The 23179-nt window shown below is 43.5% G+C and overlaps 1 protein-coding gene across 1 annotated transcript in view; it reads right to left on the reverse strand.

Moving 5' to 3' along the window:
- Positions 1–23179, reverse strand: part of NADSYN1 (NAD synthetase 1) — a 154966-nt gene that overhangs the window by 98047 nt on the left and 33740 nt on the right. The window contains exons 8-9 of the mRNA XM_069221909.1: positions 22016–22133; positions 2540–2671 (exon numbers count right to left, since the gene is read on the reverse strand). Coding sequence (XP_069078010.1) covers positions 2540–2671; positions 22016–22133 — 250 coding nt within the window. The remainder of the gene's footprint in view (positions 1–2539; positions 2672–22015; positions 22134–23179) is intronic.

Genomic DNA, 23179 nt, shown 5'->3' on the forward strand with positions numbered 1-23179 from the left:
ATATGGCCACAAATGGGTCAGATCTTTGGAGAGCACAAAAGGGCAGCACAAAAAGGTCAGACATAGCGAAGCCAACCATGTCTGGAAATCACCCTTATTCATCTAGTCAATATACAAAGTCATGAAGACCCTAAAGCCAATGCTCTAAATGGGGGACAAAATGTTTGTGTGGATGTTTCTTTGTCAGTAACTTACGCTTGGGTCTCAATGACCCTCAGTGACTACCTGGGGAGTGCAGAATTTGTTCTGGGGGAAAGGACTTTGTAGTGCCCTATCAAGCAGAGGTATGGGAGTCACAACATATTGGCCAGTGAGCACAAACATGCAGCCCACATTACACTAGCAAATCTTTCTGCGATTTCAGGTCACCACAACTGGAAGCATGGTGACTCTTTTCACAGAATTGGGAGGGAAAACAACCCCTTGGTCATAACCGCTCCCTTCATCATCTTTACAACCTGGGTAGAAAATAAACGAGGGCTACTAAAAAATATTTAAAAAAAATATGAGTGGGTACATTAGCATCCCCATTAGTGACGACCCTGTGAGCCATCATAGTTTCTATGATGATGCTGGGCATTTGCATAATCTAAGGAGATGCCATATGTTTACAACTTGTTCCTTGGGCTACAACAACTATTCAGTAACATGCAGTGCTCAATGCATGGACTCCTAATTACAACTGAGACTTGAGTGCTGTGGTTATGTTACACCAGCTCCACCATAGAACGTGCAAGCCCTGCATGTCTGCGTCACTTTGAGGTGTTTAAGTGCAAGGTCAGAGCTGCTGAGCTTTCAGTGTTCAAGGGGAATCACCGCCGCTGGAACAGTCATATGTGTGGAACATGTCTCATGGTCTATGTCCAGTTTGATTGGTATTAGAATGAACACCTTCCTGAACTAATAGTATGTTCCCTAGCTCACCTGAGTGCAAGAAGTTTGAAGCCCAATGCAGAGTTAGAATGGATCTTGAGAGGCAAACTGTATTGTATAATTTGACCATAGATTAAAGGTGGAAGTTTGCCATAAGAATGCGGCCAAAGTGTACTAGTGGGTGAACAGCAGTAACTGAGTTAAAGTGGCTCCTCTGTGGCCCAGATCTGGCAAGCAACAATTGTTTTGTGATATCGAAACCACACAGAAGGGAATGAGTGAAAGCAGGTGCTTGTTGTGGAAGATCATTGATGTGAGGTTGTGTACAGTGACAGAATTATCAATTTGGGTTAAGAAAGAACACAGACTGTCAGAGGAGTTCAGCCACCATGGTCTCCATTGAAGAATGACTAAAAACCTATTCAATTACTGCAAACCTATGCTTTCGGTATAGGTCCAAGAATTTTCTTCATAGTTCCCCTTAGCAAGATTGTGAAATGATTGAACAAATTGTAATGTCTTATATTGACAATTTAAGATTAAATTAATGAAAGCACAGGCTTCTGAGCCATCGTGCAAACATGCACTGCCCTCCAGACAATTTCCCCATCTTATGATTTCAGGAAATGACCCACTATTGGCCCATCCTCCACATGACCATCAACTTAGAATGGCGGAAGGCCCACTCTACTTCAGGAGAGCCTTCTGATGGTGATCTTTTCAAAGCAGGGCCTCAATGAAAAGCACAAATGTCCCAGATGGAAAGGGAGAGAACACCCTGCCCATTAGGGACATTGCTATTTTGTTTTGGGGTTGGTTGAAAAACAAAGAAATGCCTATCAGCTGTCTTGATATGGTGAATCAGCAGGTGTAAACATTTTGCAGCAAGTGCTTTCAGGGGACTGGTAGGAGCATTTTTGGGAAATATTCCTCACCAAAGCAGAAGGGAGCTGTACATTTTCTGGAAGGCCACCAAACGACAGGCAGAAGTGAGGTCTCTCTCTGCCAGCTTTGGGATGTGGTAGTCCACTCATCAATCTTTAAATGACCCTCCCCCCCCCCCAAACATGCCATTGTCTTTAATATCAAACAATATAAGCTCAGGGGCAAGTCACTGACTTAGTGAAAACAAATCTAGGATTTTACCAGTTAGCGGTTACACACACAGAATGCTCAACCCCATTTCCCACCTATGCACATATACTCAGGTTACCAAAATGCATTTAATTATAAAATGTATTAACAGTCATTATTTGATAATTTTGTCCTGGTCCATTGTATCAGAGTCTTCTTAGTTGCTATTGCTCAAATTTGTCCTCTATTCTACTGCATAAAAGTGTTAAAACAAACACGTTGAGACTAGTAGATGACAAGAAAACAACACTGTGTGCAGTATGTGATTTTTCACATATACGCCTGGTTATAAACGTTTAATGGTCCTTAAGAGAATGTGAGAGATGGGGTATTCCTGATAATCAATACATTCATTTGAATGTTTCACTTTAATTCTGTCAATCAGATCTTTAATTTGTTACATAAATATTCAAACAAATGAAGAACTAGGAGATTGTTATCAACAGTGCACCGGGAACTAAAATTCAAGACAATAAAATTCAGCCTATGGTGAATTATTTTCAAATGAAATGGGAATAAAAATGCAACATACCACATCATCCAATGAAAACTGGGATCCCTGTGCAATAATGTCCCCATTCAAAGAAATCAAGGCACATCCGTCATAGTAGAGGCGGTCTCCATCGCAGCCTTTTTGATTGGCCAGTAAATAGGCACCGCCATTCTGAAAATCATACCAGAGATCAATGTTTATCAATGTGTCTCCATCATGCAGAACATTAGGGCTAATCACATCATGACAGGTCAACATTGTAGGAGGTACCATAACATCCCTATGAAATCCAAACACAACAGTGACTGATTGCAAACATAAAATTAACTATAAAAAAACTCTTAAACTTCACATTTCCTAAACAGGAAAAAAAACTTTTTTTAAATAAAATATAAAAAATGAACAAAAATAAAATGATATGTAAAGACAAGAACCACATTGGACTGTACATCATCCATTAAAATAATCAATTTCACATTTAAAGATAGCACTTTGGAAAAGTGAGACAAGTCTTGCCATTCACGTATGCACCCAATTTGCCTTTGCACAAGCCACCCTTAATGCGTACCATAATATAAATTGATCTTGGATTTTTCACAAAGGACACATACAACCATCTTTCATTCAATATGCCATCTCTCAATGTTCAGGTTTTCAGTGTATTGGGTTCTGGTGCACAGAGGTAGTTATTTTCATTGACTTACACTCAGTAGAGCTAGAAAACAGGACATTGCGGGCACTTTGTGGATGGAAATTTAAAGGGACTACTGGTGTTTAATGTTGGGATAACAGAGGAGCAGCCCTACAACAGGCAACTGAGGAGAACCACCTCTGGAGGGAAATAGAGGGAGCAAAATATAGGTTTTAGTGTGTAGGAAATATATTCAATTTTGGAAGATTGCAGATTATAACTCAAGTCAGTTGTTCAATGCACCTTCATCAAATTACATTGGTAGGATGAAACAGACTCTCCCCTTCTACACAACCCTGGGTCACTCTTTTTAGTTTTTCTATAGATATTGTGCATCAATGTGCAGGCAAAAAATGCAAATGTAGTCACTGGACAGATGGACAACGGTGGTAATAAAAGCCTTCATTAGATGCCCCATCAAGCGGTTAGGTATAAGAAACTATTCCCAAAAAGACAGACTTGATTGCAAGAACACTCACAAAGTTTCAAAGCAAAATTAGATGGAGACGAAGACAATGTCTAGTTCCGAGAGCAAATACATGTTTGGGTTTTTGAGCAAAGAACTGCTCATATGAATGTATGTAACAATTTAGCAGGACAGCAGAAGGAGAATTTACGAGCAAGATATAAATGGCTTGAAATTAGCAAGGATGCTGGCTTAGTACTAGCTTGAGGAAACACATTTAAGTAGTTCTTGCTTCCTACTATGCTGGCCATATATTAACCTAGCTACAGCAGTATATACTGACTGGAAATGGGGTGGCTTTGCTATATACGGTGTGTTACCATAATCCAAGCATTTCACAAATTTACTTAAATCTTCATCCGAAACAAATCAAGGAAGCAATAGGTGATGTGGATAAAGGCAAAATACCGAAGATTAGGAAGGCAGCAAATTTTGTCTCGGATTATTGACACAGTACAGCGAGGCGAAGACTACTTGGGTATTACCTTAACACTACTAGTTCTAGTGATGGTTCGCAAACAGACCCACTCATGGCGGCATCTTAGAGGCCACTCTCGCTTCTAAATTTAGATCATAAAACAACAGGGAATGAGAAAACTAACAGACTTTTACATTTTGCTACACCAGAAGGTCCACCTAGACCAAAATGGTTATGTACCAGGTCGCAGTACCTTACCAAGCCTGAGAACAAAAGTTTCACATCATAATGAAACTCCCAAGTGAGGATATTTTATCTTATCCTTGGTAGCAGCCTTTGATGTAGAAAAGGCACTTGACTTACTGAGCTGGTCTTATTTATTTGCACTCCTGAACAAAATGTGATTTGGCACTGAAATTTTGAGTTGGATTAAATTACTTTACTTGGATCTCACAGCTAGGGTGCGGCCAGGGTGCATCTATTCAGATCACTCGGATATCGGAAGGGGAAGTGGACAAGGAGGCTCACCTCTTTCCAACTCTGTTTGTATTGGCAAGAGAACCATTAGCTTGCCATTTAGAGGACATGATGTGGATCAGGCATTAGTGATTTCCAGTGTCCGATATATGACTCCGCTATATAACGATGGCATCTTACCATACCTCCTCAATTCTAAAGACCAACTGAATAAAGTAATGGTCATTTTAAGGAAGTTTGAGAAAATCTTGGTTCTTGTACTGTGACAAATCTTTTCTTTCTCCATTGTACCATGTGGCAGCAACATGACTGTCCAAAATAAAGGAGTCACCACTGTCCTGGCTGTCTACTATAGACAAGTATCTCAGGATTAAGATATATCACCAGGGCTCAATCCTCACAGTGGGAAACATAGATTGGGTCAAGAGAATGATATGGAATTCAATACATTTCTGAAAAGACCGCTCAGTGATGGGGAGGATCTCCATGGCTGAGATAGTAATACTCCTGGTCGAGATAAAGAAGCATGCATTAGCCTGGTAATAAGGTGATCTAGAGGGTTAACCCACTGTTGACTGCCCAGAAGCAGATGGTTATTACTCTATAGAAGTGGGTATGATACTCTTACTTAAGACTTCTTCGGCTACTTGAAGGAAGAAAGATTAAACAAGTCTCCCTAAATGATAATCTTTGCCTGCAGTAGGATTAAAGTAGGGCCTTATGCTTTGGCTTTCCTTCATGTACTTCTAAGACTCCCATATGGGCGCAGAATTAACAGCAGAAAAAGGCTCCTGGAGGAAGCCAAACTACACAGAGGGATTGCTTTAAGGGACACAAATGGATTCAGAAACCTGGGAGATCATGGTGGTTAAAAGAAACCTGTAGTTTGATGCATGAAAGCAAGGCCAATATGACGCTAATACCTATAAAAAGCTAGCTCCTTTGCAAATGTAATGGAAGACACTACGCATGTGCGGTCCTTAAAGCATAATTACAAAAATATGCCACTGTGCATGGAATGGTCTTTCACTCAGTTAGTGTCTGGCAATGTGAAGATGATAATCCTAATATTAAGAATTTTTTTTTTTTCTTTTTTTTTTCTCAACTTAGATGACTACAAAGCCCTATCCACTTATTTCAGTTGAGGTACTAAAATGTGTCCTCCCTAACAACATTATAAGTGCCTCATCATTCACCCTTTTCAAGAAGCTGCTCGAGCATCTATACACTAACAAATACCTAATCAGTTCAGTTAGAGTTTTCAGAAAAAAACTAAAAGGAACACAATCAATTCATCATATAAAAATAGAATGCATTTAAAACAAATAGTTTGAACATACTAGATTCCACCTATAGTAAACACCTCTACAATAAAGTGCAAAAGTGATGATAAAAAAATCCTGGGGATAACAGGATAGCCTCCTGTCAACTTCCCATGGACTTCCAACTTCTTAAAGACATGTTAAGAACGCAGCATACATTGTAACATATGTATGGCCTGCTTAACAGATGTAAATACATTAAGGCATCTTTGCACTTCTAAAAAGCAAGAGGTTTTAAAACATGTTTAGGTAAGCATAAAAAATAGGGTCTGTAAAATATACAGAAGAACATTAAATGCAACAAAGATTGTTCCAACGATCCATCACATGGACAGGAAGGTAAACTGTCCTCCAATGACCTGCACTATCTGGAAAACATAGAAGTCGCCACACTGTACATCCTCTAAAACAAAAGTAAAGTGATCTCTCTAAAATAATTTGTAGTAGAGAACTTACTAAAAATCCCATCCAATCATTCGGTGAGACAGAAATCTGCATGATGGGACTTCGTCAACCTCTTAGCAGAATTTCCCAACATTTCTGGGAGAGCAATACCAGTAAAGGATTTATGAACATATTTCAACCATGGGAAAGAAAGATCCTGGTGTGAGCTGAGACAGTCTAAGATAACTTCCTATTAAAACTTGCCTCATCATTTGAGGCACATGCTAACTCAGAGCAAGATTTATGTAGAAAACATAGGACAGATTTAGTTCCAAATGCAATATAAAATGGGAACTAGTAGGCGGGACATTTAGAAGATGCCTGCATATTCAGTTTTCTTCGCCCTATATTATGATACCCCCACCCCTGCTCCATAGATATCCATTGGAACACACTGCAAGTTTTATATTTTAAAATAGGGGAAATAGCCATCTAGAGCAGTGATACTCAAATTATGGCCCGGGGGCACATGTGGCCCTCCTGAACGTTACATGCGGCTCCCTGGTCAACGTCAGCAATGGACTGCTTTGTACTCGACTCAGCACTAACATTAGAAAAATGGTAACTAAACAGGCTAGCATTTATTTACATGTTAATTGAAGGTAAAAAGCTGATGTAACTAGATTGTTCTGCACCACTTAACATTAGGAACACTCATTTTTAAAGACATCTTGCAGCAAAAGTGTAAAAAAATATGATAACGTCTCTTCAGAATTCAAAATGTGTATTTCATTAACACGCAGAGTAATTTTATCTTAATAAATCAGATTCTATCAGTGCATAGAGAATTTTTTGTTTAAACTGATGATTTTTTCAACATGAACTAGAATGAAAATGTCACTTACCCAGTGTACATCTGTTCGTGGCATCAGTCGCTGTAGATTCGCATGTTTTGCATAGCTCGCCATCTGGTGTTGGGTCGGAGTGTTACAAGTTGTTTTTCTTCGAAGAAGTCTTACGAGTCACGGGACCGAGTGACTCCTCCTTTTGTCTCCATTGCGCATGGGCGTCGACTCCATCTTCGATTGTTTTTCCCCGCAGAGGGTGAGGTAGGAGTTGTATTGTAGTAATAGTGCCCATGCAATGGAGTGGCTTAGTATGTACCTATTTAAGGTTGAAATGATATATATACAAATAGTTGAAGGTAACTTCCGAACTGCTACAGGCTGCCGGGGAGGCGGGTGGGCACATGCGAATCTACAGCGACGGATGCCACGAACAGATGTACACTGGGAAAGTGACATTTTCAGTTCGATGGCATCTGTCGCTGTAGATACGCATGTTTTGCATAGACTAGTAAGCAGTTATCTCCCCAAAAGCGGTGGCTCAGCCTGTAGGAGTGGAAGTAGTGTGAAACAATGTTCTTAATACGGCTTGACCTACTGTGGCTTGTTGTGCGGATAACACGTCTACACAGTAGTGCTTGGTGAATGTGCGAGGCGTAGACCATGTGGCTGCCTTACATATTTCTTGCATTGGGATGTTTCCTAGAAAGGCCATGGTAGCACCTTTCTTTCTGGTTGAGTGTGCCCTTGGTGTAATGGGCAGCTGTCGTTTAGCTTTAAGGTAGCAGATTTGGATGCATTTAACTATCCATCTGGCTATACCTTGTTTTGATATTGGGTTTCCTGCATGAGGTTTTTGGAATGCAATAAATAGTTGTTTAGTCTTTCTGATGTTCTTTGTTCTGTCAATGTAATACATTAATGCTCTTTTGACATCTAATGTATGTAGTGCCCTCTCAGCTACGGAATCTGGCTGTGGGAAGAACACTGGAAGTTCCACTGTTTGATTTAGATGGAACGGTGAAATAACCTTTGGTAAAAATTTAGGATTAGTCCTTAGGACGACCTTATTCTTGTGTAGTTGTATAAAAGGTTCTTGTATTGTAAACGCCTGAATCTCGCTTACTCTTCTTAGGGAAGTAATGGCGTTGAGAAATGCAACCTTCCAGGTTAGGAACTGTATTTCGCAGGAGTGCATGGGTTCAAAAGGTGGACCCATAAGTCTAGTTAGGACAACATTTAGGTTCCATGAAGGAACAGGTGGTGTTCTTGGTGGTATAATTCTCTTAAGGCCCTCCATGAATGCTTTAATGACTGGTATCCTATATAGGGAAGTTGAATAGGTAGTCTGCAGGTATGCAGATATTGCTGCAAGGTGTATTTTAATGGAAGAGAAAGCTAGGTTAGATTTTTGTAAGTGAAGCAAGTAACCCACTACATCCTTCGGAGTTGCGTGTAGTGGTTGGATTTTATTAATATGGCAGTAGCAAACAAACCTCTTCCATTTACTTGCATAGCAGTGCCTAGTGGATGGCCTTCTGGCTTGCTTTATGACTTCCATACACTCTTGGGTAAGTTGTAAGTGTCCGAATTCTAGGATTTCAGGAGCCAGATTGCTAGATTCAGCGATGCTGGATCTGGGTGTCTGATCTGTTGGTTGTGTTGTGTTAACAGATCCGGCCTGTTGGGCAATTTGATGTGGGGTACTACGGATAGGTCTAGCAGCGTTGTGTACCAAGGTTGCCTTGCCCAAGTTGGTGCTATTAATATGAGTTTGAGTTTGTTTTGACTGAGTTTGTTTACCAGATAAGGAAGGAGAGGGAGAGGAGGAAAAGCGTAGGCAAATATCCCTGACCAGTTCATCCATAGGGCATTGCCCTGGGACTGCCTGTGTGGGTATCTGGATGCGAAGTTTTGGCATTTTGCGTTCTCTTTTGTCGCAAACAAGTCTATTTGAGGTGTTCCCCAGAGCTTGAAGTAAGTGTTCAGAGTTTGGGGGTGAATTTCCCATTCGTGGACCTGTTGGTGATCTCGAGAGAGATTGTCTGCGAGTTGATTCTGAATCCCTGGGATAAACTGTGCTATTAGGCGAATTTGGTTGTGAATTGCCCAATGCCATATCTTTTGTGCCAACAGGCTCAACTGCGTTGAGTGTGTCCCCCCTTGCTTGTTTAGATAATACATTGTTGTCAGGTTGTCTGTTTTGACGAGAATGTATTTGTGAACTATTATTGGTTGGAAAGCCTTTAGTGCTTGAAAAACTGCTAGCAGTTCTAGGTGATTTATATGCAGTTTTGTTTGATGTACGTTCCATTGTCCTTGTATGCTGTGTTGATCGATGTGTGCTCCCCACCCTGTCATGGAAGCATCTGTTGTTATTACGTATTGTGGCACTGGGTCTTGGAAAGGCCGCCCTTTGTTTAAATTTATATTGTCCCACCATAGAAGCGAGAGGTAAGTTTGGCGGTCTATTAACACCAGATCTAGAAGGTGACCCTGTGCTTGTGACCATTGTGATGCTAGGCACTGTTGTAAGGGCCTCATGTGCAGTCTTGCGTTCGGGACAATGGCTATGCATGAAGACATCATGCCTAGGAGTTGTAATATCATCTTTGCTTGTATCTTTTGTGTTGGATACATGCGTTGTATGATGTTGTTGAAATTTTGAATTCTTTGTGGACTTGGAGTGGCTACTCCTTTTGTTGTGTTTATTATGGCTCCTAGGTACTGTTGTACCTTGCACGGCAGGATGTTTGATTTTGCGAAGTTGACGGTGAACCCTAGTTTGTAGAGGGTTTGTATGATTTGATTTGTGTGGTGTGAGCACTTTGCTAACGAATGGGTCTTGATTAGCCAGTCGTCTAGATACGGGAATACATGTATTTGCTGCCTTCTGATGTGTGCAGCGACTACTGCTAGACATTTTGTAAAGACTCTTGGTGTTGTTGTTAAACCGAAAGGCAATACTTTGAATTGGTAATGTATTCCTTTGAATACAAACCTTAGGTATTTCCTGTGCGATGGATGTATTGGTATATGGAAATACGCGTCTTTGAGATCTAAGGTCGTCATGTAGTCGTGTAGTTTTAGCAATGGTAACACTTCTTGTAGTGTGACCATGTGAAAGTGGTCTGATTTGATGTATGTGTTTACTATTCTGAGGTCTAGGATTGGTCTTAGCGTCTTGTCCTTCTTTGGTATTAAGAAGTACAGTGAATAAACTCCTGTGTTTATTTGTGTGTTTGGTACTAATTCGATTGCATTCTTTTACAATAGTGCTTGAACTACTGTCTCCAGGAGCTCGGAATGATGTTTTGATAAATTCTGTGCTCTTGGTGGTATGTTTGGAGGGAATTGTAGAAATTCTATGCAATAACCATGTTGGATAATTGCTAGAACCCAAGTGTCTGTAGTGATTTCCTGCCATGCTTTGTAATAATGACCTATTCTTCCCCCCCACTGGTGTTGTGTGGAGGGGATGAGTGACATGTGAGTCACTGCTTAGTTGTAGGGGTTTTGGGGCTTTGAAATTTTCCCCTATTCCTAGGGAATTGCCCTCCTCTGTATTGGCCCCGAAAGCCTCCCCTGTACTGTCCCTGGTAACTGGACGGTGTTGCCTGTGAGGTGCTGGCTTGTGTGGCCTGACCCCGAAACCCCCCTCTAAAGGGTGTTTTGCGGAAGGTGTTGTAGTTTCCTCTGCTCTGCGGGGAGTAGAGTGCGCCCATGGCTTTAGCAGTGTCCGTGTCCTTTTAAAGTTTTTCTATCGCCGTGTCCACTTCTGGACCGAACAGTTCTTTTTCATTGAATGGCATATTGAGAACTGCCTGCTGTATCTCTGGTTTAAACCCAGACGTTCGTAGCCATGCATGCCTTCTGATGGTCACAGATGTATTAATAGTTCTTGCAGCTGTGTCTGCTGCGTCCATGGAGGAGCGTATCTGGTTGTTTGAAATGTTCTGACCTTCCTCAACCACTTGCTTTGCCCTCTTTTGTGGGTCCTTGGGTAGATGTTCAATGAGGTGTTGCATCTCATCCCAATGGGCTCTGTCATAGCGCGCAAGTAGTGCTTGGGAGTTAGCGATGCGCCACTGGTTTGCAGCCTGTGCTGCGACTCTCTTTCCAGCCGCATCGAACTTGCGGCTTTCCTTATCTTGGGGTGGTGCATCCCCAGATGTGTGGGAGTTGGCCCTTTTCCTAGCTGCTCCCACAACTACGGAATCTGGTGGCAGCTGTGTAGTGATGAAAACCGGGTCTGTAGGAGGCGCCTTATACTTCTTTTCCACTCTTGGTGTGATTGCCCTACTTTTGACCGGCTCCTTAAAGATTTCTTTTGCGTGCCGGAGCATACCAGGGAGCATAGGCAGGCTTTGGTAGGAGCTGTGGGTGGAGGAGAGGGTGTTGAATAAAAAGTCATCCTCGACCTGTTCTGAGTGGAGGCTTACATTGTGAAATTGTGCTGCTCTAGCCACCACTTGAGAATACGCAGTGCTGTCCTCTGGTGGAGATGGCTTCGTAGGGTATGCCTCCGGACTGTTATCTGACACTGGGGCGTCGTATAAGTCCCATGCGTCCTGATCCTGGTCACCCTGGCTCATGGTGGTGTGAGCTGGGGAATGTGATGGAGTTTGTGCTGGTGAGACGTTAATTACAGGTGGAGGAGAGGGTGGTGGAGTAACCTTTTTCACCACCTTTGTTTGTGGTGTTTGTTCAGTTTGGAACTCCAATCTTCTCTTTCTTCTAATAGGGGGAAGGGTGCTTATTTTTCCTGTCCCCTCCTGTATGAAAATACGCTTTTGCGTATGGTCTACATCGGTTGATTGCAGCTCTTCCTCAAACCTATGCTTTCGCATTTGGGAGGTTAGTGATTGCTCCTGTGTATAAGAGCCTGAAACTGGGTCGGTTGCAGGTTGTTTTGGCACCGAAACCCTGTCTGCATCTTTTTTCGGCTCCGAGGTGACTTTTTTCTTTTTCGGGGCCGAAACCTCTCGGCGTCGATCTTCGTCGGTGCCGCTGTCTCGGCGTCGAGCTGTGTCTACACCGCTATCTCGGTGTCGATGCTTGTCTCCAGCACTTTCTCGGTCCCGAGAAGGCTGCGTGCCGGTGTCTCGACCGGAGTTGGACGGTCTCGGCACTGTTTGGGCCTTTTTCGGTGCCGACGGTCGGTCACCGAATTTATGGGTCGAGCCATGGCCTGGTGGCAGTGGCGTCCCCTGGGCCTTGTCAATCTTCTTATGAGTGGCTTTCGACGTCTTACTCACGGTTCGTGGGTCATCGAATTCCTCGGAGTTCGATTCGTGGATCGAAAAGGTTTCTTCCTCTTCTTGTTCCTCGAACTCTCGGTGGGCTGTCGGCGCGGACGCCATTTGAAGTCTTCTGGCTCGACGGTCTCGGAGTGTTTTTCGGGACCGGAACGCACGACAGGCCTCGCAGGTGTCTTCACTGTGCTCAGGTGACAGGCACAGGTTACAGACCAAGTGTTGGTCTGTATAGGGGTATTTGTTGTGGCATTTGGGACAGAAACGGAACGGGGTCCGTTCCATCGGCGTTCTTCTGCACGCGGTCGGGCCGACCAGGCCCCGATGGGGGATCGAAAAACTACCCCGAAGGGCACCGGAGCTCTTCGATCTTCGATGCGGTGTTGAATCTAACTACGCCGATCCCGAACGCAACAATACCGACGAAAATCTTCCGAAATTAGCTATCTTTCCGTTCCGAAACTCGGAGCGACAGGAACACGTCCGAACCCGATGGCGGAAAAAAAACAATCGAAGATGGAGTCGACGCCCATGCGCAATGGAGACAAAAGGAGGAGTCACTCGTTCCCGTGACTCGAAAGACTTCTTCGAAGAAAAACAACTTGTAACACTCCGACCTAACACCAGATGGCGAGCTATGCAAAACATGCGTATCTACAGCGACAGATGCCATCGAACACATTGATTCTTTCTTCACCAAGCAACAATGCCAACAGTGAACCAAGAAGCGAGTAAGTTATGTGACCCTTTGGGTGGACTAGGTTACTATTTTGCATGAACGACATTATAGTTTATTAAATCAAATACAGGAGGAGGTTTCGTACAGAGCGCATCCAGGAGTCCTGCATTTACAGTCCTCTTATATGTGATAATGGTGGGAAAGTGGGAAAAAAAACAATTGCCTAGGGTCACACAATTTTGCAAAGTGGGGAAGCCGGGATTAATCCCAGGTTTTCTGGTTTCACATTGTGCAATTCAGCCACTAGATGGATATGCTTTGCTTCTCCTAAACCCACCCTACCTCCAAAATACCCCCAAACCATCCCTCTCTCCCAACCATGGCCACCACCCTGTTGGCATCAATGCGGCCCTCTGTGACATCACAAACCAACATTTTGTCCCCTGGGAAAATCTGTGGGAGTACCCATGATCTAGAGGATAGTCTCTGTAGCCATGGTCAGTGCTTGACTGAAGATCTTAGAGCCCTGAACCTGAATCTTATTAATTCCACTCTAGCGTATAAAGCAGGCCACCTTCTGGATCTAATCTTCTCGAATTTTAAAAACCTTGCTACTGCTTCCACAGTGCCATTGTTGTGGTCAGATCACCATGCTGTACCTTTCTCTGCCTGGACCGGTCCAACTCCATGTAGAGAAAAGGACAGACCACAGCTCAAGACTAGGGCCTGGTCGAGGCTGGACACCTCAACCCTCAAATGCCAACTGAAGAACACAATGCCCAATTCAACACAGGTGGCTGAGCTTGATCAGCATGGGATTGAAACCTGGCTGCAGGATTCATTAGATACTGTCCTGCCAACCAAAGTCACTCATCCAGTTGGGACTCATCCTCCTGCCCCATGATTTGCTGTGGCACTTCGGGTGGATGCAAGGGTCTAGAGAGAGCCTGGAGGTGGACCTATGATGCAGACACTAACCACAAATATAAAAGGGCACTAAAAAACGACTATGGGCTCTGAAGAGCTTCTCGAGCCTCCTTCTCAAATCAGCTCAGCAAAAGTGTCCCAAAATGCTTTCTAGGAGAATGCAAGAAATCTCTGACCCTAATAATGTTGCTCCTTCTCAACTACTGTCCCAGTGTCAGTGCGAGGCATTGGCGTTTTTTTTTTTTTTTTTTTAAACAAAACGGTGCAGGGCATTCAATATTTACTAAAGGCGGGTGGGAAGGATGCGTCTCAGTTTTGTAATAATCTGCCACCCCCTGCTTTTGAGGCCCCCCATCACCTGAGTCACTACCCCCACTAATCCGCTTAATACCTGTCACAACATCAGTCTATCGAAAACTTAACTCATGGGACATGATGGATTTACAGGTATTTATGTCGCTGGCACAATCTATAAGATCAGTCTCCCCCACAGATCCTCTTCCCCCAGCCAAACTCATCACTCTGCACCCCGACATTCTACAGCTCCTGATTGGAATTCTCAATTCTTCCTTACAGGCAGGGTACATTCCTCAACCTTAGAAGCATGCCTTGGTCTTGCCCCTCCTGAAGAAGCCTAGTTTGGACCCCTCCAATTGGTCCAATTAAAGACCGATTTTTATGGTTCCCATTCTTGCCAAAAATATGGAAAACGTGAACAGACAACTCTCTGCATTTGTGGAGTGCCAAAACGCACTACACTCCTCTCAGGCGGGGTTCAGAGCTGGCCACAGTACTGAATCCACCCTTCTAGGAATTACAGAAGACGTCAGGTGACTCCTGGATAATGGCAAGACAGCAGCGGCAAGACAGCAGCATTGATTCTACTCGACCTCAGCGCTACTTTCAATACTGTGTCACACGTCAAGTTGTTGGAGAGACTGGCTATCCTAGGTCTCCAAGGCACAGCCTTGGCCTGGATGGTATCCTTCTTGAAAGATCACACTTTCGTTGGTCACCTCAGCTAATGCCTCCGCCACACAATATGCCCTCACCTCAGGGTTTCCCCAAGCCTTGCTTTATTTAATATCTATGTCCACCCCTTGGCCAACCTGGTTAAAAAGCTTTGGCGTGGCCTTATTTCCTTACGCGGATGACACTCAAATCATATTCTCTTTGTCAGTCACTCAGAAGTACAACCCTGAGGCCTTAAAGTCCTTCCTGAGTCGAGTCGTCTCATAGATGAATACGGAGTCTCTCAGACTCAATGGAAATAAGGCCGAAGTATTGGTTCTTAGAAACAATCTGTCCCTATGGGACCCACAACACTGGCCTGAAAACCTCGGCGGTCTTCATGCTCCAGGCCATAAAGTGAAGAACCTCAGCTTCCTGTTGGATGAAGAGTTATCCATGAAGCCCCAGGTTGTAAAAGTGGCTTCTACCCGTTTTACCGTCCTGAAATGGCTGCAAAAAATATTATGGATTCTTCCGTTCTCAGCCCAAAGGACAGTCTTCCAGGCACTTATTTTATCTAGACTGGATTATGGCAATGTTCTTTACTTGGGAACCGATAATGCCTCCATGACAAGTAGTCCAAAACTCAGTGACCAGGCTGCTTTTCAGACTCAGAAAAAGTGCATTCTCCCCCTTTCCTTGGGAGTTGCACTGGCTTAAGGAGAAGAAATTGATCCAATTCAAAGCCCTGTGCTTCATACACAAAGCAAGATCAGGCGCGGGCCCCCAATACCTCCATGGTTTGACAAGATCTTATCAGCCAGCTTGCTCCCTACATTCCAGCAATCTTTCCCTATGCACTGTTCTAAGAATCAAATGTACCTGCATAGGGGGTTGGGGGAAGGGTGGCGGGGGGGGATTTCTTCCACTTACCTGGCCCCTAATCTTTGGAATGCCCTTCCGCATCTTTTGAGAAGCTGTACTTCATTGACCACTTTTCGAAAACAGCTGAAAACATAGCTGTTTTGATTTAGAAATCTCTGACATCACCCTACTCATCTCTCAGTGCTGCTAAACCCTGTGTGGGTAGCCGCCAGCTTATAATATTAATAATAATTAAGCCCCCTACCTGCTTTCTGGGAGAGATTAAGGCTCCCGCCGCTCTACATAATTTAGTTTGAGAGGAGTTAAACGGAGTCTGCCAAGAACCTGCCAAATCACATGGAACATAAAGATAGCTTAAGTTTTGCACACAACTCAAAGAATGATTACTTATTGGCAGGGACATCATATGCCTCTTCCCTGGGCCACATGACATTATATAAGATTTCCAACAATTTGTTGACAAATCTAAACTCCCCATAAAGTAAACAAAGGACTCTACCAAAGTGCATAAAATTATTCTTGGAGTCCTTGCCATTAAAATAGTATAGTCAGCGTATAGTAACTCTGGGACAATGGCACACTTGTCCACAAACAAATGTAGGTTCAGGCATTGTTCCAAAGTACCTAGGTCTGGCCGAAAGCCATACTGATATGGGGACAGAATGTTACTAGGACTAGCCCACAATCTCAATTAAAGATTACGCTCTCCAGAATCTTTACAGTGCTATCAATAACAAAGATCAGGTGAAAACATTTGGGCGATCCATGGCCCCCTTTTTTAAAACTGGGACAATTATTGAGAGTACCCAAGAGCCCGGAATCCTGCTACACAAGGAGTTATTAAACAAATTTGTAAGCAGAGGACCCCAGACTTTAATGTTGCGCTTAAAAAGGTCCATTGGTATCCCATCTGGCCCAGGAGCTTTACCAAGCGATCTATGTCTGATAGCTTCCTCCACTTCCAATAAGGAAGTCTGAAGGGGGGGGGGGGGGGGGGGGGGGGGAGAGTTTTCCAGATGGCCCATAGTTAATCACTGCATGTCTTATCCTCCACTACATGGTAAATAGTGGCAATGTGCTTAACCCAATCCAAACCAGAGATATTACAAACCAAAAGCGGATTTGCCGCAGTATCCTTAATGACAGTGTCTCAGAACACTTTGCTATTATTTCTGTTCCCAGTCCCTTTTATGCAGAACGTTCTTTCTACACTTGAGAGTACATTTGTAGAGCTTCCTAGCCTCCCTGAAAGCACTGATATATAGGATACACAGAGATTGCCTTCCTTAGGCAGCGAATGGCAGCAGAGCAGTGCTCGTCCAACCATTGTGGACAATCATGGGCTGGCTGAATGGGTTTCAGCAAATTATTCTTAATACATACACTTAAATGCTGATAAGACCTCTTCACTGTCCTCTATCAGTCAATCCATAAATGCTGGCAAATTATGTTTTTTAGAAAGATACTGAGCGTAACCTTTGGGTCCTTCAAAAACCAAACCAGTCTAAAACCATCTCTTGAGTGTCTGGTAATTTCAGCCCATCCTGCATGGGGTTTGTCCTTCTGCACAGGGAAATGCCTTTCTATAGCCAGTGAATTGTGCCCCCCCTGTTGCTTCGTCTCCCATTGTGGTTTCTCCATTGCGCCTTTAGAGAGCTACTGAAAAAGGTTCCTTGTGGCAAATATATATAATCAATAATGGGAGCCCGCCCTCACCTCCTAAAAGTGGGTATAGTAGGTCCTTAAATACCTCAACTCTCTCCCTCTATTGTCAAGAAGACCCTCTTGATTGCCAGTGACCTTATGGCCCAACTCCTCATACTTATCCCCTAATTTGCTAATAAAGTCCCCACAGGGCAAATATTTTGGTTGATGCGTGGCACCTGACCCAATTGGCTTCAAACTCAAGGTAACTGAAACAACTCCTCAAAAAAAAAAAAAAGAAGAGTTAGCTAAATTATTATTACAAACGTTAACCAAATAAAAATAAAAATATCTCAAGCAGTCTTTAACAAACAAAGCCTGCTAAGCAGGACTGCCCAAATCAATAGTCAACACCTCCATCTTAAGATTCAGTTTCACCCATATCGAAAGAACACCCATAGCTCTCTCATGAGAGATGGTAAAGCAGGGCTCAAGTATCCCTAATCATTTTAACACAGATACTTTCAGAGACCCCCCACTAACCTAACATATAACCATGTTTAACCTTCCATTGTTAAAAAGACAGCCTCTCGTTAGCTCTGGTCTGCTCACTGTTTTTCCGTTAGCGAAATAACCTGCATTCGTTTTGGTAAACACAATAGTTGCTCTTTATTTTAGTTAAATAATATATTCTACCTTAGATCTTACATATTCTCATGTCAAAATACATACAGTTAACTGTGTTTCCTATGGATAAACCTTTGATCTTGCAAAGGACACACCAACACTTTGTACGGGCATATTTTTTTAATTATCTTAAATTTATATACTCTGGAACTATCCCCTAAGCTTATGTAGTATAGTATTCTGAATGGGTTTATGTTTTACCCTTGTATGTAAATCCCATATTGTTGTACAGTGCCACAAAACCTGCCTGTGCTATATAAAACTGTTGTAAAAAATAAATATCACAATGTAACGTTTGCAGAACAATTATTTTTGCTCATGCCCAGGCTACATTCAACTGAACCAATTTTACTCAAATTCTACAATACATGTCAGAACAGCAGTGGCATAGTGCATACTGGATTGCTGTAGAGCTGTTATATTTTTGGCTTTGTTATGGGAAAGGCAAGAAAGGCAGAAGATAGCTCAGAATCATATGGAACAGGCTTCTCCAACGAGTAGCTCGTGAGCTACTGGTAGCGCTCCGGTTACCTGTAAGTACCTCTCCTGTGTTGAGCCCATCCAACTAAACTAGAACCTTTTGCTCGGTTTAATTAATATATGCATCCCAAAACTGAAAAGTGCGTATTCAAGACAAATGAGTGTCTAACTCATAAACATAGCTAATGTTTGAAGACCAATGACCTGATTTCCAAACTTTTTTAAAATCTGATACCCGAGTGGTAAATCATGGGGGATGGGGAGATGTATTACTAAAATCATTACCTTGGTGCCAGTGATACTGCAGCTATAGCCATCATGCGTTAACTCTGTAGATGCATTCAAAGTGATCAAGCCATTTTGACATTACTGTGGAGAATCTTGCCTGAAGCACTGGTAATTTTGCATGGGGTGGCCACCAATGTAATCTTGTCTTATATGGCCACTATTACCGCACTAATAATAATATTAGTAGCTCAATATGATTTTCATTGAACATAAGTAGCTCTTGTAGGAAAGTGCCACTGTTGGCATGGTTACCCCTTCCCCCCCCAAAAAAAACACTTGTTGCCTGATATTGATGCCAACTTTGAATGAAAGTGCGCTGGGAGCCTGCTAACCAGGCCCCAGCACCAGTGTTTTTCCAAAAAATCTGTACCTTTGTTTCTGCAATTGGCACACCCATGGCACACAGTTAAGTCCCTTGTAAAAGGTACCCATGGTACCTAAGGCCCTGTGGCCAGGGAAGGTCCCCAAGGGCTGCAGCATGTATTATGCCACCCTGAGGGACCCCTCACCAAGCACATGTACACTGCCTTTGCAGCTTGTGTATGCTGGTGGGGAGAAAACAGCAAAGTCGACATGACACCCCCTCTCAGGGTGCCATGCCCACCAACCACTGCCTGTGGCATAGGTAAGTCACCCATCTAGCAGGCCTTACAGCCATAAGGCAGGGTGCACTATACCACAGGTAAGGGCATAGCTGCATGAGCAATATGCCCCTACAGTGTCTAAGTCCATTCTTAGACACTATAAGTGCAGTGTAGCCATATTAAGTATATGGTATGGGAGTTTGTCATTATGAACTCCACAGCTCCATAATGACTTCACTGAATACTGGGAAGTTTGATATCAAACTTCTCAGCACAATAAACCCCCACTGATGGCAGTGTGAGATTTATTGAAAAAAGAACCCAGAGCGCATCTTAGAGATGCCCCCTGTGTGTTGGCCAAACTGCTAGCACAGGACTGACCGGTCTGTGCCAGCCTGCCAGTTTCAGACAAGTTTCTGACCACATGGGATGTGAGCCTTTGTGCTCTCGGTGGTCAGAAACAAAGCCTGTCGTGGGTGGGGGTGCTTCACACCTCCGCCCTGCAGGAACTATAACACCTGGCGATGAGCCTCAAAGGCTCACGCATCGGGTTACAGTGCCTCAGGGTACTCCAGCTAGTGGAGTTGCATGCCCCCCGGACAAAGCCCCACTTTTGGTGGCAAGTACGGCAGGAAAATTAGGGAAAACAGGGAGTAGTGACCACCGCAGCTAGGACCACCCCCTAAGGTGTCCAGAGCTGTGGTGACCCCCTCCCTGCAGAATCCTCCTTCTTGGTTTGGAGGACAGGGACCAATAGGGTTAGGTTTGTGTTCCCCTCCCTGAAGGGAGTGGACACAAGAAGGATGTAGCCACCCTCAGGGACAGTAGTAATTGGCTACTGCCCTCTGACCCCTGAAATGCCCCATAATCCAGGATTTAAGGGTTCCCCTGAACCTAAATCGTCAGATTCCTGGCGACCTGACAAGAAGAAAAAGGACTGCATAGCTGAAACCCCAGCAGCGAAGAAGGAAGACGACAACTGATTTGGCCCCAGCCCTACCGGCCTGTCTCCTGCTTCAAAGAACCTGCACAAGAACAGCGACGCAACCAGCGGGACCAGCGACCTCTGCCAAGTTCCAGAGGACTGCCCTGCACCCAAAAGGACCAAGAACTACATTGGACAGCAGCCCTGTCCAAGAAGAAACAACAACCAAGGATTCAAGCCTCACTTCGAATGCATGAGTCCTGACCACTCTGCACCTGATGCCCACGGCCCGTGTCCAGGTGGCCCAACCAGCTAGAGATGATCCCCAGGCAATTCTGAGTAAGTGCCCACCCTGGGTTGACCTCTCCACGACGACGCCTGCAAAGGGAATCCCGAGGACCCCCCTGACCGCGAAAGATCCGGACCAAGATATCTGACGCCTAAAGACACACTGCACCCGCAGCCCCCAGGCCTTGTAGAACCCGACCTCCGGTGCAGCTTCTTTCAGCAGACACCCCCCCCCCGTTCAGCCTGTGGTTTACCCGAATCGACCCCCTGGACCTATTCTACAGCATCTGAGTGACCCTTGGGGTCCCGTCCTAGAGAATCATTGCAGTTCTGAAACCGAGTGCCCCCAGTCTCCATAGGAGCCCATGTTAAATTTGCCTCAACTTTGATCTCTGCACCCGGCCCGCCCCGTGTTGCTGGTGGTGGGTGTTTGGGGTTAACTTGAATCCCAACCTGTGGACTTCCTAACCCCCAGAGACTGGAACTGTAAGTCAAGTACTTACCTGTAAATTTTACTAACTTTTCTTCCCCCCAGGAACTGTTTCTGAAAATTGCAGTGTCAACTTTTAAAACAGATAATTGCCAATATTTCAAAAACAGTATAACTTATCGATTTCAAACAAAGTGCTATTGATATATGTGTAAAATGCGAATCTATTGAAGTACCTACCTGCAACTTGAATCTTGTGGTTCTATAAATAAATTAAGAACATATATTTTTGCTATATAAAAACCATTGGTCTGGAGTTAAGTCATTGAGTATGTGCTTCTTCTATTACCTGAGAGTGTACAACAAATGCTTTGCAGTACACTCTGATAAGTCTAACTGCTCGATCACACTACCACAAAAGAGAGCATTAGTATTATCTACTTTAGCCTCTGTTAAACCTCTGGGGAACCCCTGGACTCTGTGCACACTATGGGCCTGATTCTAACTTTGGAGGATGGTGTTAAACCGTCCCAAAAGTGGCGGATATACCACCTACCGTATTACGAGTCCATTATATCCTATGGAACTCGTAATACGGTAGGTGGTATATCCGCCACTTTTGGGACGGTTTAACACCGTCCTCCAGAGTTAGAATCAGGCCCTATATCTCATTTTGCTATAGTATGTACAGAGCCAGCTTTTTACAGCTCTTATAACAGAAAAGGTTGGAGACCCCTGGTATAGAACACCAACACTACAAACATGCTGAATAATTTTTAACAAACATTTGCGTATCAAAGCCTCACTTTTAATAGCGTACTATGTCATACAATCATTAACAATTAAAACACCACTTCTAAAATGAAAGAAGATGACTTGAATGCTCTACCTTTGCTGTTGTGGACTTCACCAAATCCACTCTCCGGTCAGCTTTCCGCAGTTCATGATGACTACCTGAGGAGTTTGTGAATATCTCCACCCCATCAAGGCCCATTTCTATGTGAGGGCTGTTGAAAAACAGAACCATACAAACAAGTTAATGTTCTTCCATGGAGTCTAAAAGATCTGTTCCACATGGATTGGGGTACTTGGAATCTAGCAACATGAAAAACATGAACATCCAGTGATTCAAAGGAAAAACATAGAGCCAAGTCTGATCTGTAAATGTCTTTTCTTTGTCCGGCAATTGGGAAGAGTGCAATTTTATAAAGTATCCAAAAACAAGCCACAAGAGACTCTGAAAATGTGTTTCGCTCATGAGCTTTGTCAACCACTATCAACTGAAGGCTGAGGTTATTGAGTGAATTTTCATGCCAGATCACATCTTATGGCATGTGTCTGTCCTCTTTACAAATGGAAAGAACAAGCTATTTGGATGGGAGCGCTGTACAAATGATCCATGCTCTGGGAATAGCAAGGACTTTTTTTTTTTTTTTTTAAAGAGTACATCAGTGAGCTGGTGATGGCACGTTCTACAGCTGTGCACTTAAAACTAAAAAAAAGTTGCCGCCATTTCTATGAAATTTTGTACCGTGGCATTCGTAGAGGGAAGGGAGTCTGACGAATAAACATTGCATTCTGCATTTGTTTTAGTGGAATATGGGAGTCAAAAGTGGTGCGGGCTGGCAGTGGGTTGTTGTGATAGACACAGGACCGAACTCTACTGGTTTGGCTGCTGACAGTCAATGCAGGGGCTCTGAAAACTGTGGTGTTTACAAGTGCTTTTAACAGATGGCAGAAACAGTTTCATACTGTTTGATACCCTTTACAAGCAAAGGAGCAAGACGACTGGCATCCAAAGGTATGTGACTATACTACGGGAGCATTAAATACAATACAGGATTACTCTCTTGGATAAGTATTATAAATACATTAATGGAAGTAGTAGTAGTTGATTTGATTAAAACCTTTACAAAAGTGTATCTCATGAAAGCAAATATAGGATGAACAGTTTAAAAAAGGACAAAAGCTACAATGTGAACACATTAAAAACAGGCCTGTAGGCTACCATGGGGATAAAAAGAAGCTCACTTCTGCAAATTCAAGAGAAACA

This window comes from Pleurodeles waltl, chromosome 3_1, assembly GCF_031143425.1.
Source record: "Pleurodeles waltl isolate 20211129_DDA chromosome 3_1, aPleWal1.hap1.20221129, whole genome shotgun sequence".
NCBI lineage: Eukaryota > Metazoa > Chordata > Amphibia > Caudata > Salamandridae > Pleurodeles > Pleurodeles waltl.